Source organism: Takifugu flavidus, chromosome 16 (genome assembly GCF_003711565.1).
Source record: "Takifugu flavidus isolate HTHZ2018 chromosome 16, ASM371156v2, whole genome shotgun sequence".
NCBI lineage: Eukaryota > Metazoa > Chordata > Actinopteri > Tetraodontiformes > Tetraodontidae > Takifugu > Takifugu flavidus.
Genome location: NC_079535.1, coordinates 12,568,359 through 12,595,939, shown reverse-complemented (window position 1 = coordinate 12,595,939; position 27,581 = coordinate 12,568,359). Strand labels below are relative to the sequence as shown.

Sequence of the window (27,581 nt, the reverse complement as noted above, 5' to 3'; positions counted from 1 at the left end):
CATTCAGACGTGTCGTCAGCTGCCATCAGCAGGTGTAAATGGAAAAACAGGCGAGTGCGATGGATACCTCAGATATCTGAGGGCTGTCGCTAGATCCTGGAGCTTCTCTCTGAGTGAGCAGACTCTCGCTGAAGATAGCAGGAATCCTTCAAGTCAGAGGTGAGAAGAACCGTTCAATCCTTCCTACCGTGGTATTTTAACTGACGCCAGATTTAAAACAAGGCGAGCGAATGTCTGATGAAGATCACCTGGAATCAGAGAGCGGCACATCCTGGTCTCCACTGAACTGGCGCTGGATGTCAGCCAGGCGGGTCTGACACTCCCTCAGCTGAGTCTGGGCCAGCCGGTGAGCGTCCTCTGGGCTCAGCGTGTCGCACAGCTCCTTCAGAGCCTGGAGGTGCCGTCCCGCCTCAACAAAGCTGCTGTCGGCCGAGATACAAGCCTGGCAGACAGCACAGCAGTGAGCTTTGGAACTAGAAAAGCAACTTTCACCACATTAAACATTGGATGTTCTTGCAAATGATTATTACAGCAACAATTGAAATAAGTTGACAGACAACCATGTCTCGACCTGTCAGCACAACTGGACATTTAGACTCTGTCAGAGACCACAGCTCCATGTTTGGATGCTGTCTCTGGAATTAAGGCTCTCGCTCCTTTTCTTATTAAAAGGTGTCTCTTTACCAAACACCCTGCTGAATTATGGGGTTACATTGGGATTTATATAATCACAACTACATTATGACTTTCAGATATTGTCAAATAATGTGGTGACAGGACTAAACATGTCAACCGCATAAAGATGTAGAAAAAAGAAGATGATTACTGTACTTTTAACCACAGATGATAGTGACTCACTGAAATGGAAAATAGTAAATGAAAACAACATAGAGCAATAATGAAGTAGCAGCATTACCAAATCCCACGGACAGTCTCCTGCGAGGCATGCAAAGAAGGAAAAAGAGTGACAGAAGGTCAGTAAGGTCAGGTTGGCTGAGCAGCGATACACCCAAGCAGACACGCCGAGGTCCTCTCCACCTCTAGCTACCCGAGCTCGGTTCTCTACCTGGGACCTTAAGTGCAGCTCACACTGCAGAGCAGCTGTGTTAAAGTGTGTTCTCGTAACTTCAAAGCTCAACTGCTGTAAAAAATCTGAGATCTCAGCTCGCACATCCTGGGGAACACATGGATTTAGGGGAAACACATCACGCATGAATGCTTCACACACTAACGATGTCACATACTAATGGAGATGAGGCAAACATCTCGACCAGTTAGCTTCTTACCTCCCACTGAGTCCTGACACACTGGGTGTAGAACTCCATGTCTCGGAGCTGTGATGGGGAACAGAAGGCCTCCATGCCTTTGGCTGCCCTCAGAAACTCCTCCAGTAGTTCTGGGTCCAGAGTTCTCAGAGTCTCCTGAAGAGAATTGTTTCTACATGTGTTTACACTTCAACGATATAGTTTGGCTTCTTTCGGTTTGTGTGGGACCTGAACTACCAAAGATATCTGACTCCGCAGCTTTTATTAGGCTTCCTGCCGTATAAAGTAGAAATAAAAACCAATGTGTTCACCTCTTTCAGGGACGCTTGCTCAGCAGATACAGACTTGTCCTCAAAAACGCTGATTGTTTCCAGGATGTGTTCTTGCAGACAGTGCTTCGCCTCCTCAAAGCCATTCCTGGCCAGAGCTTGGGCTTTGGTGTACGCCTCTGTGTAGGCCTGGGGGGGTGCCTGGGACAGGGTCAGAGGTGAATCACACAGGTCTGGTGACTCAGACGGGCCCGGAGGCAGAACATCTTCCTGGTAGAGGGCAAGGGTTTGGGATTTCTGGGCCCGTGGAGGTGACGGGGTTGGAGGTTTCGCCTGAGATTGACCCTCAGATCTGGGCTGGGATGGTGACTGAGCCTCTGGTGAGGTTGAAACCTGTCCTGGAGGTCCTGGCTGGGCTGGTGACATGACCTTGGGTTGCGCTGGTGACTGAACCTGATGTTGAATTGGTGATGGATACTCAGGTGGCGATGGTGCCACGTCTACCTCAACCTCAGCTTGATCACAGAGGTCATCCTTGACTTGACCTTGTGCCTGATCTTTGGGGTGGGGTTGTGATGTAACCTGTGGTGTAGGTGGGACATGCTGCGTTGGTGGAGATGACTCGGCCTTAAACGCCGACTGACCCATTGGTTCTGTTGGAAACGTGGGCTCCGTCACAGGTGGCGGCTTTGACCGGACGGGTGACTGAAGCTCTCCCTGTGGGGGCAACTGGGCGGAATTCTTGCATTTTTCTGGGGATTCACTTGTGGAATGCATTTGTGGACGTGTTTGAGCTGGGAGCTGTGAATCGGGAGAAGGCTGCCGTGGTTTTACCTCCAGCGGTGATTGCGCAATAATGTGTTGTTGGGCTAGTGGGAGCGTTGGTGGCTGCAGGGGCATTTGAGGCAAAGTATGGGAGTAATCCTGGGGTTGGTGTTGAGACGAGGTCTGAACCCAAGTCTGCTGCTGAACCTGGCCTGGATGTGTTTGGATGCGGAGGAGATCATCATAAGTCGTCATCTGAGCTTGAGTTGAGGAACTCCAGTTTATTACTTGTGGCAGAGCTTCTGTTTGCATGTGAGGCTGAGTATAAGAGAGCTCCACCGAATATCCAGAGGGACCCAGCTGAGGTCCTAACGGGGGCCACTGTGGTGGAACAGTGCCGGTTGGATGGCCTTGTGACTCTGGTGCTTGAGCCATCTGCTGAGGATATGCTTGGGAAATGGGATGTCGCTGCTGGGGCACGGCTTGGATGTGTGGTTCTTGTTGGGGTACCCAGGGCTGGGCAGGAGCCTGGCCCTGGACGTAACCTTGGGGGTAAAACAGAGGTTGCATTTTTGCGTGCAGCTGCGGGACGGCCACTGAGGTGGAGGCGCCCACTTGAGTCCAATGAGGGATTTGGCTCTGAGAAAAATGGTCCGAGTACTGAACTGTAGTCAGAGGTCGAGGGTGACCCTGAGGCTGAGGGTCCAGCGGAGCGTTCTGGGTCATCGGCTGGGTCATGGTCCCGGGCTGAACGGTTGTCTGCATGTGGGACTGTGGATGTGTTGGTGGTTTTGGAGACGGAGGACGAACGGGGGCCCAAGACGGCGGGTGACTACGAAGCTGAATGTGAGCGGGGACGGGCGGTTGAATATGGCCGTGCAGCGAGGCCTGCATGGGGGAGGAAGGTCTTACTTGCGCCCATATCTGTGCATGAGCGATTACTGGTTCAGGGACGAGACCCTGCGACGGTGTTGATAGTTGAGGTTCAGCTGGAAGATGTGTTTGGACCCGTGTCTGTGGTGGATCCTGACTTTGGGTCTGGGACACGGTCTTCGGTGGTGGCTGACCACCTGTGGGGCTGTAGGCCACCTCTGGTAACGCCTGGCCTGCTGTCTGAGGTGCAGGCTGAACCCCAACCTTGGCTTGGGGCTGACTTGGGAACTTCTTTTTAAGCGGAGGCTGAGTGAAAGGTGCCGTTGTGGACCCTGTGCTGGGATCTGACAGGCTTCGAACCAGCTGTACTTGTTCCTGTTCTCTTTTCTTTAGCTCTTTCTCACTTTGCTGTGGAACACCCTGAACTGGCGGCTCGGGCTGAGCCCGGATGCTCTCAACATTTGCCTGAGATGAATCGGGTCGTGCACCTAAACGTTCTGCTGGCTTCTGCAGCCACGGTCGGTTCTTCGCAGCTTTTGCTTTTCTGCTTTGCAGTTCCTGGGGGGTCAAAGGAAGCTTCACTGCACCTTGTTCTTGAGCTGAAGCACGCTCACTAGGCTCTGGTTCTTCCTGAACTTGTGTTTGAACCTGTATCTTAGCTTCACTTTGCTTCTGAACTGGATATTTTCGGGGGTGTTGCTCTGGTTGCTGGTGTTCCTGCTGCCACTGTTGCTTTTGTGCTCCAGGTTCTGGCTGTTGGACTTGTTGCAGTGGCTGCTGCTGAGGCACCATCTCCTCTTCTTGACTTTGCTGATGCGTTTGTGGGTAGCTTTGATCTCTTGCTCCCGAGATTCCCTCATTCGCCATGAGAGATTGGGCACAGACGGATAGAGCTGATGGCATCTTTTCCTCACTGTATTCCTGCACCACTATCTTTGGCAGGAAGGGATCGTGACACTGCTGAGACTTGAACTGAACCTGGGGACTCAGACAGCCGGGGCCCGAGTCAACCTGACGTTGAGTCTTTTCATCCTGGATAAAGACTTTTGTAGGAGGACGTCCTTCTGAAGGGCTTCTGCTTCTGTCTCTCCTGGCTCCAAGGCTGCTCAGCATGCCCACCACTTCCTGAAAGTGAAAGATCAATCAGCACTGACGTTTTACTTGCCAATTCTGGCCGGTTCTTCTGACCCTTTGAAGAGTTTTGAATAATTTGTCCAGCAAGTTAATAAAGAGAAAACAAACCTGTGACTGAGCGACGGCGCCTCGCACTCGTTCCTGCATTGCAGAAGCGTGGAGATACTGGATGGGAGAGTTCTTCTGACTGGTCATCACTATCACCTGAAGGTCCTGATCCTCGGTGACCACCTGACCCTCCAGCTGCAGCCCACGAGATATCAGAACCTGCAGGAAGTAGAGGCAGGAAAACGTGTTTGTCTTCTGAGTTTCTTCCTTGAGGATCAGAACTGGATTCACTTACTCTGGCTCGAGGGTCTTGGCCCCTCCGCTGTCTGTCTGAGGTCTTCAGATGTTGGTAGACCTCTCTGGCCTCAGTTATCCAGAAATGCAGCTCAGCCAGACGCCAGTCCAGACCTGAGACACTGTGCAGCAGCTCTGCACAAACCTGTTCTGCCTCAAGTAACGTCTGCAGTACCTGCAAACATTGTATGAAGGGAGACAGACAAATCATATTTTATAGACGTTGGAACACAGATATATAAAGGGTGATTAAAGGAACTGTTCTTACTTCAGGTACAGCAAGCTTTAGCTTCTGTAGGTGATCTGCTGGGCATTCTGAGGACGGACTCAGAGCATCAAAATCAACTTCCTGTAATTTTCTGATGATCAACTGCAAGTAAATAAAGCAAACACTCAGTTTATGGCTTCCAACCTTTTACACACACACAGTTTCTCCTTCAAATAAAGCAGAAATCTGAAGCAGTCAGTTTGACGTCTACCTGAAGTCTCTTCCTGTAAGTGTGCAGAGGTCCTGTCATGGCCTCCAGAGGCTCCTTGAGGATGAGCGTAGATTCTCTGACCAGAGTCTGGACATCCTGAGCGCTGACCTGTGTATCAGCACTGGACATGCCGGCCTGAAAAGAAAACACGGGAAAGGAAGTTAAATAGGAACCACATCATCAAATTAGCTCCTGTAAATCATATTGAAGACAATAAATACGGAACAAAACAAGCTGTTACAAGCGATCGGATGACAATGGTTTGACCACATGTGGGTTTTTGTGGTCAGAACCAGTAACTTTAACATCCAGGGGCATCTTGAATCTGATCATAATGTAAACAAGAATCATTTAACTATGTCCAGTTTATGCTTTCATTATGACCGAGGCCACATTTAAGAAACAAAGACCTGTAATTATATAATTCTACCCATCTTTTCAGCAATGCAACCTAAAACAACAATCAACCTACATGATAATACCATGTGACCCAGTGAACTAGCCGTGCCTTTCTAATAACCTCAACACAAAAAAGAAAAGGAGGAGTACGGCTGAAAGCATAAAGACACTCCTTAACCTCTCAGAGTCAAACAAAACACAAATCCAGTTCAAATTCCAAAAAACCTGATGCTTTAAGCTAACAAAGAACTCTGCTGTGGTGAGTCACTGAGGAGCAAAACAACGTTCATATGCTTTAAAAATATGAGTGAGATATCAGAACTCTGCAAGGACGAGGGAATAATGATAAAATAAAACGTTCTATTTTGGATCCTTGTGACTTCGACCCTCATCGCACTCCCTGAACTCTGCTTCTCAACATTAGCGTTGACATACAAACGAATTTGTCCTGGTGAACTCCGTCCAGCGCAGGTGGAATCGACGCAGCTCCTCCTCCAGGATCCTGCTGGTCTGAGGGTCAGTGAACTCCATCAGGAAGGTCCCTGCCTCAGTCAACCGGGCCCTCCGTGACTCCCACTCAGCCAAACACTCTGCTGTCACCTAAAAGAACAAAGATCAGTGGCGGTTGGCGGTAATTGTGATCGTTCACCGAGCCTTTCTAATACCTCTGCTCTGTGTCCGTGGCTCAGTCGGACGGAATTCTGCTCCAGCCACGCCTGCAGCGAGCTCAGACAGTCGCCGTAGGACTCCCAGGCGGACAGGACGCGTCCCATGATGCTCTTTGCTGTAGCCACCCCTGCCAGAGCCGCAGCGCCGTCCTCCTCCAGCTGCTTGACCTGCTGACTGACGTGGGGGTAATCTGCAGCTGAGAAACACGCACGAGAATTCAAAGGTGCACGTGTGTCTCACTGCGAGTGAGGGGAAACAAGCGTGTCCCCAGGAGACACCGTCCAGTTCAACAGTTTTAAGGGTTGGTGCTGCACATGCTGCCACAGGAACGTACCCAGAGCAGATTTGCTGGAATACTTCTCAGAGACCTGCTTCAGCTTATGAAGGGTTGATTCCAACATGGACGGGAGTTGCCGCGTGTTCACACACTCCTGCGTTCAAAAGTATATTTACACATTAAAAAGATGAAGCCGAGCGAGGCCTGCAGCATCAGCGGGGCCACTTACATGCCATTCTTGCAGGAGCACCCGCACAGCTTCTGGTGCGACGTAAGGTCTCTTCCAAACCTGCAGCTTGTTCCGGATCTGCCCCAACAGATCCAGAGCCGTGTGCCGGAGCTCCCTGTACTCCAGCTTAATGCCGTGGTATTTAGCAGACACTCTGACACTGGTGAACCTGGACACCAAAAACCGGTGAGATGATTCCTGATTCACAGGAAGGACTTCTCAGCCATCATTATAAACTTGCATTTAAATATGTCATCAAATCTCAAAAGAATCCTCTCATCTGGTACAAAAATATCTTCCACCAGGACACAAACCCACCCGCTACTGGCAGCACATAAAAGCACCAACTAGCAACAACACAAGTGAACAGGAAACGCTGTAGAAGACTCTGGATCAGGAGTCCCTCAACAGCATTATCTCCCATCTCCATGGCCTCACCTTCTCTTTAATTCATCCAGCTTGTCGCTGGGAACCATCATGTTTCCATCGTGGTCCGTGTTCTGGAAGGACTGGAAGGTCTTCAGGTGCTGAGGCATCTCCTCCAGACAAACCTTCAGCAACAGCTCATGATTCAGTAAAAAGACCTGAACAACCTCCTCCAGTGTTGCTGATGACCAAACTCACTTTCAGCAGTTCCTGCTTCTCCTTGGCGTCGTCTGCAGCTCGGCCGTGGTCCTGAGGCTCCGTCTCTTCCTCGCCAAGAGCGCCCTCTGTCTTCAGCAGCCAGCGGGCCACTGCGTCCAAGGGGGCCGGAAGACTCGTGTCCAACTGGATTCTATAGTCGCGAAGCTGATGAACAAAGACAACATATCTTAAATTAAACGTTAAACAAAAAAGCGTTAATATGGAAGACAGAAAAACCTGAATCGGAGAATATCATTTTACAACTATTTGGGCCAAAAACATGAAAAAAAAAGATGAAGTTTTCAAGTTCTGTGCAAACAAGCGAGAGAAACCTTCTCGGCGAGTGCGTCCCAGGCCTCCCTGAGAGCTCGCTGCTCTCTACTCGGGTTGGGGCTTCGCCGCGTGGCCGTCAGCAGAGGGATGATGGAGCGCCGCTGCTCGCTGAACGACACCACGAAGGTGTGAAATACCTGGGGGTGTCAGAGAGGTGAGACACAGCGTGACCTGATGGAAACAGCTCAGATTTGAAAGCGTTGTGATCCAGCCGGACTCGTACGTGGTATCTCTCAGCGTAGCTCTCCCCCTCCGTTGAGTCCCATCCCTCCAGCAGCTCATCCAGCGCCTGCAGGAGCCAGCAGGTCACCTCCTTCACCTTTTGGTCCGGAGACGCCTGCCCAACCAAAAATGAACGAGCCGATGTTTATTACACATGAGCGCACGAGACGCTGAAGCATCTTCATGTTGTCGAGCTGAAGCTCATCTACCTGCATCAACGTCGGAGATAAACTTGATTCCGACATAATTGAATAACAGCATCAAAGAATTTGCTTCCATCAGCAGAGGAAATGGTTTTAAAAAGCGTTTGTGTCAACTGAAGGTCGAAACAAGTTGAGAACCGGTACGTTTATGCAAACAAGCTGCCCTATTATTTAAAAATGACGCCAGGAGGCACTGACGAGTCATGAGACACTTCTATCGTGCTATCGAGCTATTATTAAAAATAGATCATTTGTCTGCAACACTTTTTTACCACATGAGGTCATTATATGCAGAGCTGCTTTCAGATGGATGATAAATCAGATCGATTTCCACACGGATATCTCCGAGCTGAGGGGGGGGGGTACTATTACCTAAACAGCCTCTTTCTGACTGTTGCCCAGAAGACAAAAACAGGTCATGCAAGTTTCACGCTAGAAAATTGGTCCTGTCTGCAACAGAGAGGTGATCTGTCCACTGAGTGAGGGAGAACTGATGCTGCTGCGCGGCTCCGCAAACAAAATCCCTTTTTCAATACTGGTTTGCGTTCACGACCAGAGAAAATGTCATTTGTCCTGGTGGCTCCAAGGAAAACACACTATGTAAACATCAGGAAATAACGGAAATAAGTAAAATAATGTGTTCTTAATCATGCAGGTTAGATCTTTAGTGTTCACGGCCTGGTCAAGGTCAGGTGGAGGTTACCTGTCGCAGAGGTGAAGCAGAGACAGCAGGAGTGTAGTGAAGAGGAAGACTGACAGGAGAAGGACTTTTAGGGAGAGTCAGGTACTGAGTCTATGAGAAAGAGGAGGTTGAGGAAACAGCAGTTCACACACACACACACACACACACACACAGACCTCAGCATCAGTCAGAGTCCATCTAACAGAGACAGAAGCAGAAAACACAGAGAACCTGCAGCAGGCTACACACCGAGTGTTAAGGTTGATCTGATAGAGTTGTGACTATAAATCATTGCTCATCCGTCTTAATTAACCTTCCCGAACACTGACAGAGAACAGCTAATAAGCTGCCTCGTAGCACACTTCCACAGTACAGACTGGAATCCAGATTCATCGTGCAACGTGTGTCTGAGCTTCTGTGAAAAGCTGCAGCAGCAACAAGCTGCCGCCAACTGTGGCACCTTCGCTGAAAACCATCAGCTGCATCACCTGGAGAGTCAAAACTACGTTTGTCACGTAAGAAAATAAATGTTGAGGACGCTACAGACCTGGACGTCCTCCTCGGCCACCGGCAGGTCCTTGGAGTACTGCAGGAACTGAGCCACGTAGGTCATGATGGACTTCTCGTCCGGATCCCGAACGTCCACATCTGCATCCACATCACAATCCTCCATGACGCCTCTCAACAACTACAGTTCCACCGTCGGCAGGTGGGTTTTTCAAGACTCGCGAACGGAGACGGAACGTTTCTGTCTGCTCGTGAACTGACGGAGCAGAGAGAAACAAGCGGAGGTTTTATGTACGGCTGAGAAAACAAGCAGCGAGTGAGTCAGCAGACCGGGATCGTCATGCCGCGCGCCCTCAGGCGGGCTGGGCACGGCTCCGTCACGGCCGCACTCCTTCACATGCACATCGCAGCCATTCCAACCCTGCCACCCGACACGGAAAGGACGAAAACACAGAGCCAGCTTTCATGAAGCGAGGCGCAAATGGAGCAGACTAATTAGGAGTGACTAATAAAGTCATCCAACCTGAAACCCATCATCATCATCATCATCATCATCATCGCTGTCACGCTCTGGGACTTTGAGACACTTCCTGTTTCTGTTGCTCTCACGTTGTCACACCTGTTGCTCTATATATCAATAGGTTACGGCTTCCTGCCGAGGTTAAGGTCCCGGTTCTGATTTTGTTGAGTTCTTCAGAGGTGGAAAAGTGGTAAACGTGGTAAAAGTGTGTGTTTTAGGGGCCCTGAGGAACACCAAAGGCGTGTGTATGCTAGTAGAGCTGCTGGTGGACTCACCGTCGGGGTCCAGGAGTTTGGGGATCCTCAGCTCGCTCTCAGCGACCCGGAAGGCCTCCTCCAGGTTCTGCCTGTTGCTTCTGGTTCGGGCTTTGGACAGGTCCACCACATCGGGCCGCAGTGCATACAGGATGGCGAGGAAGACCACGCCGCTCCTCCAGCTGGTTTTAAAATCCTTCACGTTTAACGTGCAGCCGGCTCTGGAGGAAACGGGAGAGGGTTTAACACGGAAACGCGGCCGACTGGCCTCGCCGCCGCTCAGCGTCCGCCTACCTGTGGCACTGCTCCCGGACCCACAGCAGCAGGGCTTTCTTGGCCGAGACTCTGAACCGGCGATGCAGCGGCGATCCCCTCGGGGGGACGGGACTGCTGCTGGCCGAGCGGCTGGACAGCGTGGAGCGCGAGTCCAGACTGGCCAGAGACTCCATGGAGGACTGACGGGAGCTGAAGGAGAGGCTGCTGGCCAGCTCCTCGATCTGAGAAGAAACAAGAGTTCTGTTCAACATCTGGAGCAGCTCTGATGGGAAAGACCCAGACACGCTTCCTCACCTCCACCCATCAGGTTAATGTGAACGGAGAGGAGCAACGAAGGTGTGAAGCCTTCAAACTCACGTGATACTGGAGAATGATTGTCCATATGAGGCCCAGGATGATGGACGGCTTCCCATCAATGATATCAGGAATGTTTATGTTGACGAGTTTGATCTGGAGAACAAAACAGGAAGTGAGGTGAGCGTGTGGCGCGGAGGATGGGATCATCTTTGTGGTTGCGGCGCTGGTGGAAGTCACGTACGGATTTGGCCTTCAGGAAGCTGAGGGCCTTCTCAATGTTGCTCCTGTGCTGAAACATTCCGCGGCCTCTCTCACGGCTCTGCCAACACAATGTCGGGGGGGGTGGGTGGGGGGGTGGGGTCATGAAACCATCCGCTGGTGGGACAACGTGCGGAGAACTCACCAGGCGCTGGCCGCTCATCACCTCCAGCAGGTCCAACAGTCTGGAGCCATCCCGGAAGTCCTGGAACAGGTCCAGGATCATGCATGGCGGCCTCCTCTGTCAACATCGGTTGAATAGAGAACAAATAAAATTGAACTCTTGTTTATTTTTTTGACGTAAAACTATTCACAGGCTTCATGACGGGATGTGAAAATTTGGAATTAACATTTCCCACAATGAGCTGTTTCTCTGGAACAACCAGCGGATTCATAACTGGAATTAAGGAGGCGGCGACGTGGATTCTGGCAGGAGACAGTTCAGACACACGTCACGTCAGGGCGATGCTCGTTAACATTAGCAACATCACACATCATCGTTGCCGCGTGACATCGGAAGCCAGTAAAAGTTCGGAGCTCCGATTTAAAACAACATTCAGGATGAAGGGAATGTTTCCCAAAGCAAAACTGGAACCACTTTAACTTCGCTGGGACAGATTTAAATTCATCTTTACTCTGATTTCTCTCCCTTCATTTACAGCTTGTTGGTTCCTTTAACTTTCTGACATTTGAAATAATTATTTTAGTACAATTAAGGCATTTATAGATATAAATATCCTAAAAATGGCGTGACGTGTGCTGCCCTTTAATTCCTATTGCTTGATTATTAAGGACCAATAAAAATGACAAATGTTATTAAATCCTTAGTTGTCTTACCAACAAATAAGAGTCTCGTTTTGAGCAAAACCTCACTGATACCAGCTCGGTGAGGTTTATGGATCAAACTTCTGCTGTGAGGGTGAAGCTAAGGATCATCTCTGAGCTCCGACTGCTGTTGGGTCAGTCGTGGGGGGGGCAGGGGAGGTTCTCTGACCCTCTCCATACTTATGTCCCACCTCTGGAGCCCCTCCACCTCCTGTGGGGTCTCCTAACTCTTATCCAGAAATTTAAAATTCCCCTCAGAATGAAACTGTCTTTCAAACTGTCCTAATATGTGTTGCTTGAATGGACCTGCAGAGAGTCAGAACCAGGGCCGAGCGTGCGTGAGCGAGCGTGCGTGAGCGTGCGTGAGCGTGCACATCCCAACACCCTCCGGTCTCACCTTTGCCAGCTGAGCGTTGACCCAGTTGGTGAAGGTCTTCTTCTGAATCTGTTCTTGTTCCACTGTTGAGGGAGAAGGAGGATCCTCGTGAGTGCTCGCTAGATCAAACGCTCGATACGGTGAATGAAGGTTCCAACGCTCGATACGGTGAACGAAGGCTCCAACGCTCGATACGGTGAACGAAGGCTCCAACGCTCGATACGGTGAATGAAGGCTCCAACGCTCGATACGGTGAACGAAGGCTCCAACGCTCGATACAGTCAGCAGCCAGTGAACGAAGACTCTAACGCTCGATACGGTCAGCAGCCAGTCAATGAAGGCTCCAACGCTCGATACGGTCAGCAGCCAGTCAGTGAAGGCTCTGCGCCACTGACCAACACCAACGTTTGCGTCGACTCCTGTTCTACAAAGGCACCAGCAGCACTTTGTCAACACGTTTCAGAAGCGCTTCGGTGTTCCTCTACATTAATGGATCAGCCTGCTGGCACAAATCCAGCAAAAACTATTTATACTTGCAGACGGAACAATTCTGGAAGGTCGCCCAAGATGGAATTAGATCATTGTTGATATTTCTATTACGTTTTTAGAAGAATCTGATGAGTCTGAGACTAAGATTGGTCGTCGGTTCTTCTCACCGTTGAATCAAAACTGTTGATCTTGATGGATCCTGCAGCTCGAACCACAATATTATTAAACTGAGTCATTAAACCATTTTAAAGGTCAGACGAGCGTCGTCTCAGGTTGACACAGCTACCACAACAATAACTCACCATAATGAAGTTCTACAAAGTCCTTCAGGTCAGAGACTGAATGAAGGGTCTTCTGCTGAACCAAGTCCTCCATGAGCTCTGAATTATTCCCGTAATAACCTGACTCACATCATCTCCATCTCTGACCACCACAGCGTCCAGCTCCTCATCTCTGACTGCAGGTCAGTACATAAAGGTCAAGAAGAAGCTGCTCTCCACTTTGAATTAACAAATCTAATCTCAAATCTAAAGGAGTGATCTTCAGAGCTGCACTTTCTGTCTCCATGTGTTGAAGGGAAGCTCTTTTCCTTGACTTGCAGTATAATTAGAATCACAGGAAGGTCGTTTACTGACTCATGCTATTATAATTAATCTGGTATCAGCTAACAAACACCCGGGAGGTTTTCAAACACCCGATGACCCTTTCAACGCTAATCACTAATCCTGTTTATAGTTTACGTCAGTCAAGAAAAGTCACAGAAACTCACCCATGATCAGGCAAAAGCTCTGAGGCAGATCAAGTGCAAATCTAAGGTTTCTATCAAACCGGCCCAGTTTTCCCCGTCGCAGCAGGTCCAAGGGAGCTCCAGCCTGCAGGGACGTGGAGATCAGCCTGGCTCCCTTTAACCTGCAGCAGAGGCTCCAGGCCTGCCCAGACACAGCCTGCAACACCCTCCTTCATGCTGACTAGGCAGGTTTTGTTTTTCCCTCCAAATGTCAAAACCTGAAATTTGATTCTTGGCTCTCCTAAATTAACCCCACGTAGACCAGTGAAGCCTTTGTGATATCACTCTTGATGATCCATTTATCTTAAATAACACCGATCAAATGTGGACGCACACGTTCTCGCTGCTCCAGCATAACGCATGAACACATGCACGTCCAAACAGGACCTCAGATGCTCCTCACTGTGAGCAGATACTGGTTCTGAGCAGGTCCACGCGGGACGCAGACTGACCCTGCAGCAGCATGTGGACGTCGTCAATGTCCAGAGGGACGGACCCTCTGTCCACCACCTCATCTCGGGAGTAGAAGTCAGACGACATGTCTTCTCATCCGTAACCTCCCGTTAGCATGATCCCGCTGTGGAAGAACAAAGAGAGACACGTTTAAAAGGCGTCGAGGCTAATTTATGTGGGAGTTTCTGATGTACGACTATGGAATGTCTGAACTTCCTGTCAACCTTTAACACTCAGATCAGATCAGATCTTTCAGAGCTTTGAGATCGCGGATGCATCCGTCAGTTCTTGTTGGACAGGTGGGTGTTGGACTTGCCTAGTTCTGTCTCACCCGAGGACACGGAGGAATGAACAGAGAAAAACATCTGACATTTAGATGCTGACTTAATCCCTCGCTGGAACCAACCAGAGGAAAGAGAGGACGGCGGTTCAGATTTGACCCGGTGTTTTTATCTGCTGAGCGACAGTTCAGGAGAACGGACAGGTGGGCGCAGCCAAACCAGGCCAAGACCACGTCTCAGCGTTTGTTAGGGGTTAACGGCCTGTAAGGGGTCGAGCCAATGCACATGTTCATCAGGCTAAAAGGGTCAAAGACGCACCATAAACACACACCAGCCTCTGGAGACGGCCGCTGGTTTCAGCTTCATCTGCAGCGTACGTTAAACATATATGACGTTAAACATATATAATGGACGTTTTCTCCTGACTTTAGAGGCTGAAGTGGAAACGAGTTGTTTGATTCCTGCTGAAAAAAGAAGGCTGAAGTTGCCCAACCAGCTGTTCATCAAAACAAAGGCGTGACATTGTGGAGAACCTCCTCTTTTTAAAGGTTGGTCATGTGCTGCTGCTGCGTTTCTGCAGCAGTTAACACATGCAGCGTGTTTAAGAGGCAGCGTGTGTGTGTGTGTGTGTGTGTGTGTGGGTGTGTGTGTGTGTGTGTGGGTGTCTGTTTGGGGGGGAGACAACTATAGCACGGCATCTGAGCTATCCTAAAGCTTCATGTCAGCTGCAGAGCGAGGAACTGGGGGAGGTGGGGGGAGGAGAAGGGGGGGGGGGGGGGGGCAGGAGCCAAATATGAAACACCCAGAATAGCAGTCTCAAACTTCATTATGAGCAAAAGACAATAAGTTTCACTGCTGCACAGTCTGACATAACATGAGTCAGAGGTAAACAAAAGGATTATCCTGTCTAACCACCACACACACACACACACACACACACACACACACACACACACACACACGTCAGTGAGGAATCAAGACACAGCAAAGGTGTGAGAGGTTTAACTCTGTCAGAGAGATTCACTGTGTCAAACCTCACTGTAAACACATTTCTGCTGCGTTCATCCACTTTGGTGGCTCAAGTTGTTCAGTGGGGGGGGGGTCATCGGGCGTCATGGAGACGACCAGCAGGGACACCATCAGGGGTTTAACACATGGGTTTGAGCTTCTGAGCAGTTCCAGCCTAATTAGACAGAATGACTGCACAGATGGGCTGAATGGACACACTGATGTTTAATTCCAGGGCCTCACAGATGTGCACGTGCACGTGCACAAAACCAGATAATCTGATGTAAACTGGAAACGGAGCCGGGTCCAAGAGCTTCAGTTCTGCTTCTGATTACATGAAATCCACCTATCTGCACCCCCCCCCTTAACAAGACTGGGTCAAACACATAAAACCTCTGCTCAGAAAGGCAGGAACCGCAGCCAGAACCACCCGAGCAGCTCATATTGTTCTGGGTTCAGATGAAGAAGATGAAAAGTTCAGGACATCAAATAATGCAAATAAACTGTGAGGAGAAATCAAAGTTGGACAGAAGTTCGTGGACACACTGTTTTTCCTCCCCAGTCTCGTAAATACGTGTGTGTGTATTTCGAAGCGCTACGCCGTGCGCGCTCCTCAGTGTCACATTAAACCGTCAGCACCAAAAATAGCAGCAGGACAGGAACGTTTCACCTCATCGCCGGCGTGTTGAGAGTCCTTGAGGAACCAGAGGACTTTGGAACAAAGTGCACGACGCGCACGGTTTCACACCAGTGTAAAATGAGAGATCCCCACACTAATTACAGCCGCAGCGCCGAGGCAACGGCCCGCAACCTTCAGCGCACGTGCTGGGAAACAGGTACGACGAGAACACGTGAAACAGAGAAGTGGGACTTACATGCGGAGTGTGTTTCAGGTGGTGGTGCAGGACCCCCCCCCCCCGCAGGTACCGGCAGCAACACGGACCTCCTGAGCGGAGCAACGGGTCTGAGGAGCGCTGAGGCGTCGCCGCTGGAGCTGAAACACGAGCGCAGGGCGACAGATCTGCCGTCCGCACAGTTCCAGAACAGACCGGGTCTGACACCGGAGAAGCCAGAGCCATACCGGGAGGGGGGGGGGGGGGGGGGGCTCCAGTGAAACTGCCTGAATACCTAAATATAGACAGCAGCTAGAGATCAACATGGCTGCAACATAACAACGGTCACCTGCCTAAAGGGCGGCGGCAGATAGACGACACCGATGTCGACCTACCACGAAAAGACTCGAGACTAAATGAATACAGGAAAGAACAGAATGACAATAGAGTTGTTGAAAATAAACCTGCCCCATGTGATGAAACGAGTAGAGGTAGAGGTCAAAGGTCAGTGCAGCTGCCTCTCCTCTCTGAACTATCTGAACCAGCCAGAGGGGCGCTGGTGAGTCCAGCCGACACCAACATTGATTAGGAGCCAGTCCAGCACGATCAGGTAATCGGGCAATACCACCGAAGACCAGCAGAGGGCAGCACAGCACCAGGCTGCGGCTGCAGAGCCTCTGGGATGAGAGTGACACACACGCACGCACACCATATTACACCGCTCGGGATTTTTAATATTTTAAATCATTAAAAGTTGGGCATTCATTGACAAACTCTAAGACCAGTGTTGTTCTGGTTCTGCAGCTGGATCAAAAACAAGCTTTGCTGTCATCCGTCCTTTCAGGACTGGATCAAACTGGTTCCACACATCAACAAGCTTCAGGAATCAAACGAGAGCTTTGGTCGTTAGACTCACTCAGGTTAATTAGACGCCGGCGATCCGTCACAACAATCCCGCTGGAAGATCGACAGACTTAATGAGCTCAGACTGTTGCCAAGCAAAAAGCTGTTATTTCAGAAAATATGTTACAGGAAGGTCCGTTTTTGTTTTAAACATATATTCAATACAGATCAAATCTATTTTCCCACTAATATCCGAGGAAAACGCTGTGTGCTGCGTAAACTTTGTTCCGCTTGCATGCGTGTTTAAACTCTGAGCAGAATCGTCCTGACAGCAGCGCGATGGGGAAGTAGCTCCCAGGAAGTTCCGATCTGGAGCGGATCCCTGGATGATTTCAGCAGAATTTCCCCCCGAGAACAAGCAGCAGCAGAGAAAGTGCGGAGGTGAAGTCATCAGAGCCGGCGTGTGAGGACACGACGCGGTCTGACACCGGGGCAGCGAGCAGAGCTCAGATCAGTGACACAGACGCCGCGCTCCTCTTCCATGTGGACGGCTGCGAACAAAAGGGAAGAGGTTCCCACCTTTAATCAAGCTAATGGACTGGGAACGGGCTGGTGGTGGAGCCGAAGGGCCTCCGGGGAGGATCAGACAGGCAGGACGCACGGCCATAAAAGGCCTGTTCCACGCCAGCGAGGGAGAACTTTCAGGGCAGGTGGGCGTCAGGTGTGTGTGTTTCAGTGTGTGTGTGCGTCACAGCGGCACAGAGAAAATGATCCTGCGGCAGAAGCAGCAACTGTGGTGAGTAAACGTTCATCGCTTCCCAAAACGTGAGGAGGTTTGAATCTCGTGCAGCGGCTTCGTGATGTTTAGATGTTTAAACTCTCCTGGTTTTACAATCTGTCTGCAGCTTGAAAGTATTTTAGCTGCAACAATCAAACGCTGTCTCTTTCCCCGCCAGGAGGTCAGACCTGCTGCTCCCGTTGCTTCTTCTTCTCTGGTTCTCCTCGCCGACACTCTCCGCCCGCCAGACGCCAGCGGTGAACCTGCACCGCTTCGTCGGCTGTGCCGTGCGAGAGTTCACCTTTCTGGCCAGAAAGCCCGGCTGTGGGGCGCTGCACATCACTACCGATGCCTGCTGGGGGCGCTGTGAGACCTGGGAGGTGAGTGCAGAGTGTGTGTGTGTGTGTGTGTGTGTGTCAGAGAGAGAGTTCAGGATTCTCACACCTGTTTGGCTTGTAGAAACCCGTCCTGGACCCCCCCTTTGTGGACACTTACCAGCGGGTCTGCACCTATAACCGGAGCCGTGTGGTGACGGTGAGCCTGCCGGGCTGCCTGCCGGACGTGGACCCGGCCTACTCCTACCCCGTGGCCCTGCGGTGCGACTGCAGCGTGTGTGTGACCAGCACCACCGAGTGCATCACCTCAGTGTGACGCCTCAGCTCTGAGCGGCGCTTTCAACGATCCTGAGGACGGGAAAATCAAAAACTAACGTTAATAACGAGCGCGTCGTCGTTACATTTGAACCCATTTTTAACCTTTTCAATAATAAAAACTGTTTAAAAATAGCGTGAATGTATTTGTGTAGGCGCTTCATCTCATTAAACTCAGACACATCGGTGGCTTTCTCTTGTTTCTGGACACGCGTGAGGAACCAGAGCCGTTCGACCTTCCCCCCCTGACGTGAGCCACGGCGCAGCGTCGCCGCGGCCCCCTGAGCACCGCTAATCACCAGCGCCCATTGATTCTGCTCCATTTGCAGCAGCTAACCTGGTTAAACGGCGTTCAGGTGAGCCGGTCCAGGACGTCTCTGGTCTCCGCTGACCTGTTTGAAAGAGCCAAACCTGCAGCATCCTGTTGACAGCAGCTAGCATGGAGGAGGCGCGTGAAGGTGAAGCCCGAGGTTAAACGGGAGAGCGGCGCCGTCTAGACTTCGGCGTCTCCCGAGAGCTCTGATATCTTCAGCAGCCGTGACAGCAGCGCCTCCCTAATGACTCGCGTGCTGCTAATCGTTCCCGACAGGAGGGCTTCCTCGGGCTGCAGCGGGAGGACGGCGTTGGGGAGCTCCAGCAGCTCTGTCAGGGGAGCTACAGAGGCAGAGAAGCCATCAATGCAGGTTTCTGACCCGATTCCCCTCCTCCAGGAGGCCGGGGGGGGTCGAGTCTCAGGGGAAAGCAAACATTTAGAAGACTTTAGTTACTTCTGAAGGGTCAGTTTGGAGCGTTAGATGGTTTTATTCCTTCAACGTGAGCGCAGGCAGGAGGCATTAAGGGCAGAGACGAGACTTCCCGCTGATTAAAGGGAAAATTAACCGCAGATCTGCAAGAGAATGTGATCACGCAGAGACGCGACATCCTCACGTTCACTCTCGGCTCGTTACAGAAAGGTCACGCTAACCCACGGCGGCTAATAAACTCCAAACATCACCCTTCCTGGTCTCTCCTCCTCCGCTCAAGCGCTTCCAACGGCAGCGCTCTGCTATTCTGTTAGCATTGTGTTGACATTTAATGTGAAACATTTAAAAGTGGGCAGGATTTGGCAGGCGTCACATGTTCAGACCCGTCAGCCACTCATCCCGGCCCCAGGCCCGGCGGCCCCGGCGGCCCCGGCGGCCCCAGCGGTGGCGGCGGCCCCAGCGGCGGCCCCCAGCACGCCCACCTCCTCAGCAGGAGACTGGAGAAAGGCCACGGCAGCAACAGGAGGTCACGGTGCTGCTGCCTCATTATGACGCAGGAGTGTTTTCGGAAGTCTTCAGCTGCGACATGGAGGACAATATCACAATATCAGATGCTGGCTGCAACGTGGCAGTTAAAATCACTTTAACCTGAACTTTAACCTTTAACCTTTCATCTGACCTCCAACGTTTGGTTCAGAAGTGAAGACACGTGTTCAAAATGAAGAAAAACAGGAAGCTGCTCGTCTGTAGGACCGGAGGAGCGACACGAGACGACGCTAAAGATAGATCCCTGTTACACACACACACGCACACACGCACACACACACACACACACGCACACACACACGCCTCTTAACTGTCCAATTCAACGAGTCTTTGAGGAACCACTCAGAGATTTTCTATTAAGGCTTCAATCTTCCTGATCTCACAGATTTGATCTTCAACAGGATAATTAGATCTTTACACACAGTGAGGAGCAGATTTCAGCTCTGAACATTTAATACGCCATATAATCATTTTTTATTAGTAGAGCTGTGTCATTGTGTAAAATGTTAAAGATCCAGATGAATTCAATTTAAAATGAAAATACACCACAAACTGAGGCCAATGAGCTAAATTCGATGAGATAACAGATTAGATTAGATTATATAAAAGCAGAATAATGATCCGATTACCGTCTGCTCTCAACTCTTAAACTTATATTCTGATTGCATCCTTTTATTTAATTGTATTCTACTGCTTTGATGCTTCTAAAACCACATCTACAATAATTTATATCATTAAATCACTGATAGATGATCACAAGTAAAATTAATGCGGACAAAAGTCCAGTAGAACATCGTTCTTTTTAGTTTACACTGAAACTTTGATTAAAGAGAAGCATTTATTTTATTGTTGTAGTTTCATATGAAATTATTTCAATTATCTTTAAAGATAACTGTCTTCTAGTATTGTTTTATGAGTATTTTATTCAGTTATTTTACCCAAGAAGAGCAGAAAGTTGAAGGTAGAAAAAGAAACTTGACTGACAGTAAAATAAGCCAATTGTGATGGAAATGAGCTTCAAAAGCAGCTTGACTTGAAGCTGCATTTCGATAAAACACCTCGGCAGCAGCAATTAAAACTGTTTTGGGAGCGAATCGGCGGCTCCATTCCCAGTTGACGGATGCCAGTTTACGCTCGCTGTCAGGACGTGCTCCCGCTAATGGAGATGAGCGTCCTGGTGAAGCTGCAGGTGTGCCGGATGCTCTCCACAGGCTCATTTCTCCTCTACTTCCTGTAACCAACTGCTCTCGTCATCCTCTGGAAAAACCAACCGTGATGATTCCGCTGAGCCGTAATTGGCTGCAGAGATTTGAGCCCATAGGTGCGGTGTCAGAGGAGGGCCCGGTGGGACCGGTTACACGGTAATGAACAGAAATGCCGACGGATAAAGAAAGAAGAAAGCGATGATTCTAAACTGTCAAAGATCCTTAACGAGATTCTGAGGTGTTAAACGGGGATTGTGGATTATTGCACATTAGATTGATCCTCTTACAGAGCAGCAGCCAGGAGCCAATATTATTAATTCTGCTCACAGGAACCAGAAAAAGGTGAGGGGAATGAATGAGGGAGTTTCCATTTGGACAGCTGGAGTTAAAAAGGAAGGAAAAGCCAAATGTTCTGGTAAAGTTCACTCACTGCCCTCATCTGGGTTTTATTGACCCACAAATGAATCCAGGAAGTCCTCCCAATCAAGCCAGTCCTGCTGGTTAAAGGGATTTTACCGAAGTCTAAAGTCAGATGATTTAACTGAAATGTAACAATGTTTACAGGAACAGTGACTTGTATCTAATGATAGACTGTATAGTATAATATAGACTGTGTAATGATAGACTGCTGTCCTAATTTAAAGATTTGGAACCAATGATCATGTGGTCACGACCACACCACAGCTACTGCAGAATTAGCTTAAAAATACTTTATATATTGTAGATAGATCGATTGTATTAGTGTTAATGTACCAACCACAACAGGGAATTGTGAGGTTCGGAGGACAATTAGGAATAAAAACTGACAAAGTTATCACAAATCAAAGGCAAACGACCATTGAAGCAACTTTACGACGGCTGGACTTGATAAAGCGGCGTTTGTTACCTAATTAGACACGAAGCGCGAAACGTTTACTTACCTTAATGTAAAGACTGTCCCACGTGATCTTGAGCTCAGGTGACTGAAGCTCCTGAAATAGTCCAAACATCAAGAAATGTACCTGCGCATTAATCCATAGTTGTTCGTTTTGTACAGTTCGTGTGAAAGTAGTGAGCCGCCAAAGTCGTATTTAGACAAAGAAACGCTTGATTAAAACAACGCCTGGGTTTATTCTCGGCAGTCCCCGAACAGGTCGGGACGGAGCAATGACGTCAACAGTGCTAATGCTAACGTTAGCGTCACTGGCTGCTCCAGAACTGGGGCAGAACTGTCGTTTCTATCTGCCTCGGCACCATAAGTACCAGGTCCCTTAATTCACCTCCGTTTTCCCGAGTAATACCAACATTGATAAAACTAGCAAGAAACATGTGTTACCCGCCCACGGTTAGTTCTGCGCGCGCCGCCGTAAACTACGGGCGAATACTTCCACGTCACGTGACTTGAAATATTTATTATTCGATTTTGAGCGGATATTTTCCTTGTACTGATAGAATCTGGCGTATTCTTTTCCATTTTTGTACCCAGTTTCACACACTTTAGGGGAAAAAATCACTACCACTAAAACGTTTCTTTTGTTTAATCAACGAGTTCCATCATCAGTCTGAAAATTATGGCGAGTTTAGATGGAAAGGAAGATGGATGTTTAATGTTTGCAAGGCAGATCGATGTCGCAGTTTGTTGTTCCTGTAGCTTAAACTGTTGTGGCCTTAAATTACAGACCCGTCTCAAGTGTTTCAGCCTGTCCTCTGGTGGAGTTTGATACATTTGCTACTGATTGATGACGCAATGGAAGTAAAACACATTTTTGCCCTTAACTGTCCAGAACCCAATCTACAGATAGCAGGCCCTGAGGGCAAGAGTGAGGAAAAAATCCATTTTTTTCATTCCACCAGTCGAAAAATGTTTTATCTAAACTGGATGAAGGCAAATCTTAATGATGCTAAAGCCTTTTTATTTTTTTTTAAACTGGCCGGCAGGATAACAGAGGATTCAAATTCAATTTAATGATAAAGGTTTATTACCAGTTAAATACACTTCATTCTTCGGACTGAAGAAGATTCCTAAACAAAGACAGGAAGTCCAGAATCATCCCAGACGACTGTTTATTTTTGTGAGACTACAGTCGAGTGTGTAACTGTAAACCAAGACAAGTCAGTGTAGCTGCAAAACAGTAGAAATTGATGACATTCAAGCGCAGAAAAGAAAAGGCCTTGTTTATTTGAGTCATCGGAAGCTTTGTGCCCGAAACTGAGCTGAAGCTTAGATTGATGTAAAATTAATCCTGGTGAGAAAATTCAGCAGGTTACCTCAATTTTCTGAGAAAAGTAGAACAATAAAGAATTCTCTCGCTCTCTGGGAAATGAGTTTCCATCTCTTTTATCTTCAACGCAATATGCAGAAATCGAATCAAAGGGTAATTTGAATAAACGAGACTGTCTGTCCATCCCTGCCGAGGCGGCGTTCGTCAGCCAGCACATCACATCACGGCGGCCGCATCATCCACACGCCGAGGGGGTGGAGGAGGCGTGATGGTGGGGGTGGAGGCAGAGGAGGGGGTCCAACCAGCTGGTGGAGGGGCGGGGTCATACATTCATGGCTCAACTTGTGTCTTCAGCTAGCAAGCATCGAACTACAAAAATAAATGTGGCTCGTCGTTCTGTTAAAATGTCCACATCCCTCAGTGGGATCGTAACACATTTCGAGTGCCCCCTGCTGGAGGTGGCTTCTGTTTCTATGTCCTATTACAGTTTTATTCATTTTTATGTCCAATAAAATCATTTTTGGTTTAGTTTCCAGGTGTGTTTGAGTATCGTTAGCTCCTCTGCTAATTAGTGTCAATGTTAGACTGACAGAAGGGACGAGTTGGACGCACCAGTGGATTTAGAGGGTCCACGTTACCAGATCAGAACAGATCCTGAACTTCTCAAGCCTGCGGGACTTTAGTGTCACTGAGGAGAACTCTGAACCTTTTTGACACATGTCCCTCAAGGGCTTCCACACTGACTGATTGACACATCAGGCAGTAAATAAAAAGTCAGATGTGTTCCTCATTTTGGCAGCCGCCTAAATAGCAACTGTGCTTGAAAGTTCGTTAAGAGGCTACAAATGTGACGTAAAACGTCGTCCAGTTTTCAAATCGGTCGACAACACGTTTCAGGTTACCTCAGGTAAAAGATCCCGACGGTGGAAAACGATCGCTATTTTACCTACGTTTTCATGCAGAAATATGGAAACAAAGCTCAACGGGGAATCCACAAACTTTCAAGCACCTCTGCAGCTTCGCGAATAATCTTTAACCCCTCGTCTGAAGATGACACATTTTGGTTGTCGGAGATAAATAAAAGATCAGTTATCTACAAATACAAACAGAATATATTTGCATTAATGCCTCTTCATGCTCTTCTATTCACACTACAGATATGGAGAAAGGAAAGTCCATCACAATCTGTGTCTGGATGTTGCATAGTCATGCAGGATTTCAATCACATGATCAGATATGTGTTTTCTCTACGTGTTGATGGAACTACACATATTAACAACCCGGCCCCCGGCCGCACCCCCCAGAGGAGATGAGGCAGACGCACAGAAACAGAAAAACAAACCAGAAAAACCTTCACGACGGAAGTTTCTCAGGAGAATAAATTAAAGCGACAGTGGAATTAATCTTCACCTCACGTGACCAAGTTACGTCATCACTTTCCAATAGAATCAGTCAAGTTCTGTTTTCTCAATGATTCACTTTCATGCACAATTATTTACCCACATTCAAGCGTCACGCCGATATCGGCGGGTTGGGATGAACCATTATGACTCCTGTCCTTCTAATTAAAGGGTGGAAAATGAAATAAAAGAATCCAGTTACGACATTAAAGTGCGACATTGATCTGAAAGATTTGTTCACAAAATATATATTTCTGTCGGATTTCAACGATCGTGTTAGCGTTGAAACCGCGTCATTATTGCACAAGGTCACCCCCCCCCCCCCCCACGTTTGCATTAGAACGTTTGGCCGTGTCGATCAGGGAACGTTTTATCGTACGGAAGAACAAAACAGCCAGATATCAAGTGTTCACGCTAATAATGAAAATAAAAATAAAAATCTGATTTCTGAGAAAGAAAAATAGTAAACATGTCGAAGGAAGATTGTTTTATGAAACAAGTGTGAGCTAAAAAAATAATTTGCTGTATTTCTTTAGTATATTTGGGCTCAGTTTCAGTTTCAGGAACTAATAATAAAACAGACCAAACTTCCCAGCACTGATATGGGTCAGAACTCACCACAGACGGGTCAGAACCAACGCAGGAAGTGCTGTTTCCAAACCGCCACCATCAGCTGCCCCTAACAAAGCTACAAAGCTGCCCTTCTCCTTCCACACCACCACCTCACAGGTACAGGATGGTTCATTCGAGGGTGAGACTTGGTTTCCTCCTAAAATCTACAGAAAAAAAGTGTTTTGTTTTCATTAAAAAAAGACTTTTTTATTCAACAATAGAATAAAAGGCTTCCACGATGGCTTCTGTGCATCTTTGTTCTGTGGTTTTAGGGAGAGAGAGACAAAGAAAATGAGAGAGAGAGATTTCGGAACAGGAAAAAACCTGAATAGACCTCTTGACTGAGGAGTAAAATTCATCATGAGACGCCGTCTCGCTGCTCTGACAAACATATCTGCTGTGTGTGTGTGTGTGTGTGTGTGAACGCACCCACTCTGGAGCATAAAACTACTCCTTACATGCAGGTTTACAAAACTGATATTGTAAAATATGACGCTCCTCAGAGTCAAAGCAGCTGGAATTTGAATCCACTCGCCGGTTCGGGTTGGGTCTCAGGATTAGGCGTCACCGTGCCAACCGTCGCGTCATGACAGCGAGCGCTGCCTCCATCATGCAGAGGGAAAAATAGAAAAATCCCTCATTCATTGAAATGATAAGAGAGGTACAATTACTCAGAATATTCTATCAGCCAAGTGATGCATAGACACGAGGAGGAGGAGGGTTCACCGCACATCTAACGGAGGACTGATCTGATCAATAAAATAAAAACAGAAAAGACCCTCAAGTGGAGGCAAATATGAGATAAAGATAAAAAAGAGAGCCAGCTTCTTGAATAGGCCATGCACTGTCCCTCGGCCAGGTCGACTCTTGTGTTTGAAGTGCTACCAGTACGCAAACCCTGAAGTCCACATAGGAAATCATCCATGAAAAATATTCCCTTCAACAGTGGAGCTCGATAAAACCTCGACTCTGTAACTCAATCTGCATGCAGTCAACTGCATAATATACAGGCAAGAACCAGGAGTTTCTTTGGCAGGCCAGAATCCAGCTGGACATGCATAGAGAGGTATGTACAATCAAGAGAACCTGTGGCTCCGGGTGGAGGGAGCATCCGTGTGCAAATGTTGGAGAAGCCAGTGGAGACCAGAGGCGTAGCTGCCAACCGGCTCAGACCGAGGGCCCGGTTTGGTGTCAGAGGGACGATTCCAGCCAGGAATATTAACACAGGAGTTTGGAAGATCAGGGTCCGTTCGTGGACTCGCTGCTGCTGCTACCGCCAAAGCCCCCGTCAGTAAACTCAATGTGCTCTTCTCCAACTTCGCCCTCGGTCTTCAGCTACATGGTTGCACATATAGACGACATCAGGAAGGATTCCACGGACGGACACGAAGCTCCGCCCTCGTCTCTGTTCGCCGCTCTGATCCACGCCGCTGGCTGGCGTCCCCTCAGAGGCCCCCGTCCCGCTCTGAGTCTGGAGAAACAGGCCTGGAGACGGTGAAAATGTCCTGACGTTGGATTTTGGTTTTGGGTGTGGCGGCAGCCGGCGGCGCCTCAGAGGCCGCCGCCGGCTGCTTCCTGTCTGACAATAGTTTGATGATTTGGGCCACCTGAGTCTCCAGGGCGCCCAGACGGCCCCCCAGGGTCTGTATGTTCTCCCGCAGCTCCAGCCGGGTCTCGTGCAGGGCGGCCTGCAGGGCCTGCTCGGGGATGGGGCAGAAAGGGTGCGGGGACCCCACTGCCCCGGGGGCGGGGCTGTGGAGCAGCGGGGTGACGGAGACGGGCGTCCTGGCCTCTCCGGCCCGGTCGATCCGCAGCTCACTCTTGGTGATGCCGCTGTCGCAGGAGTCCGTCTTGCGGAGGGGAGGGGATTGGTGCCGGAGACCACGCCCTGCTCCCGACCCCTGCGCGCTTCCTGTCCCGCCCCCTCCTGGGACAGCATCTCCACAGAGACCGCCTTGTTGTTCAGTCCCTCCTTCCTGGCCTCCGCTGGAGCCATGTTGGTCTTCAGGCGCATCCAGCCGCTGGCCTTGGCGGCGGGTTTTGCCGGCGCTGGACTGGTGCTGACCTTCAGCCTGACGGCCGGCTCCCCTCCCCCGCCCACCGAGCTGGGCTGCAGCTCCATGATGTCACAGTTGTTCTGCTTGGTGGCCAGCTCGCCGCCGTGGCCGTACGCCAGCGAGCTGTGCATGGGCGTGACCTGAGACACGGTGAGCACGCTGCTGCTCGGCGGCGCCCCGTTCTGCATGGCGTGGGGGGGCCGCGGCAGGCTGAGCGGCAGCCAGCGAGTGCTGCAGGCTGGAGTGGCCAAGCTGCAGGCTGTGGGGGTGGAGGTGTTGGTGATGCTGCTGCTCCACCTGCAGCTGGTTCTTCTCGAGGTCCAGCTGAGGGGCTGCAGCGGCTCCCTGGTTGCGGAGCTCCTTCTGCTGCTTGAACTTCTGGAAGAGCTTCCTGACGGGATGGTCCTGCGGGATGGTGAGCTGCACCTCGTTCTTCGCCCGTTCCCGCTCCTCCTGCTCCTTCTTCACCTCACTGATCTTGCGAAAAATAATCTGGAAAAGAGAAAACGGAGCTTATCAGAAGGTCGGAGCGCTCGCCTCGTGTGGAAACCGGGAATATGAAATATTCCGCGCCGATGTTCCTGCCGAGGACGTCACATTCGTCGCTGGAGATAAAA

At 49.5% G+C, this 27,581-nt stretch overlaps 3 protein-coding genes across 4 annotated transcripts in view; 1 reads left to right on the top strand and 2 right to left on the bottom strand.

The window, feature by feature from the left end:
• syne2b (spectrin repeat containing, nuclear envelope 2b) overlaps positions 1-16,118 on the bottom strand; it is a 65,874-nt gene extending 49,756 nt beyond the window's left edge. The window contains 27 exon segments of the mRNA XM_057011577.1: positions 68-146; positions 249-442; positions 1,067-1,174; positions 1,287-1,421; positions 1,577-4,297; positions 4,415-4,573; positions 4,650-4,823; positions 4,917-5,018; positions 5,128-5,262; positions 5,962-6,126; positions 6,192-6,391; positions 6,530-6,626; positions 6,702-6,870; positions 7,140-7,252; positions 7,326-7,490; positions 7,658-7,795; positions 7,882-7,995; positions 8,787-8,876; positions 9,313-9,413; positions 10,068-10,267; positions 10,341-10,543; positions 10,680-10,772; positions 10,861-10,938; positions 11,023-11,118; positions 12,100-12,161; positions 13,807-13,931; positions 15,972-16,118. Coding sequence (XP_056867557.1) covers positions 68-146; positions 249-442; positions 1,067-1,174; positions 1,287-1,421; positions 1,577-4,297; positions 4,415-4,573; positions 4,650-4,823; positions 4,917-5,018; positions 5,128-5,262; positions 5,962-6,126; positions 6,192-6,391; positions 6,530-6,626; positions 6,702-6,870; positions 7,140-7,252; positions 7,326-7,490; positions 7,658-7,795; positions 7,882-7,995; positions 8,787-8,876; positions 9,313-9,413; positions 10,068-10,267; positions 10,341-10,543; positions 10,680-10,772; positions 10,861-10,938; positions 11,023-11,118; positions 12,100-12,161; positions 13,807-13,894 — 5,979 coding nt within the window. The 5' untranslated portion in view covers positions 13,895-13,931; positions 15,972-16,118.
• A 60-nt stretch (positions 16,119-16,178) lies between these two features.
• Positions 16,179-18,350, top strand: gphb5 (glycoprotein hormone subunit beta 5). 2 transcript variants are annotated; one of them, XM_057012024.1, is made up of 3 exons: positions 16,179-17,493; positions 17,729-17,930; positions 18,010-18,350. In XM_057012024.1, exons 1-3 carry the CDS (start codon positions 17,366-17,368, stop codon positions 18,199-18,201), a joined length of 522 nt encoding a protein of 173 aa, XP_056868004.1. In that variant the 5' UTR covers positions 16,179-17,365; the 3' UTR covers positions 18,202-18,350. The 2 variants fall into 2 exon arrangements, with proteins under 2 accessions (XP_056868004.1, XP_056868003.1); XM_057012023.1 differs by having other exon boundaries at positions 16,179-17,568; positions 18,010-18,348.
• Positions 18,351-26,212: 7,862 nt separating this feature from the next.
• The window catches only part of kcnh5b (potassium voltage-gated channel, subfamily H (eag-related), member 5b), a 36,169-nt gene continuing 34,800 nt past the window's right edge, over positions 26,213-27,581 (bottom strand). Inside the window, 3 exon segments of the mRNA XM_057012018.1 lie at positions 26,213-26,802; positions 26,805-27,188; positions 27,190-27,456. Of these exon segments, the coding sequence (XP_056867998.1) occupies positions 26,353-26,802; positions 26,805-27,188; positions 27,190-27,456 (1,101 nt within the window). The 3' untranslated portion in view covers positions 26,213-26,352.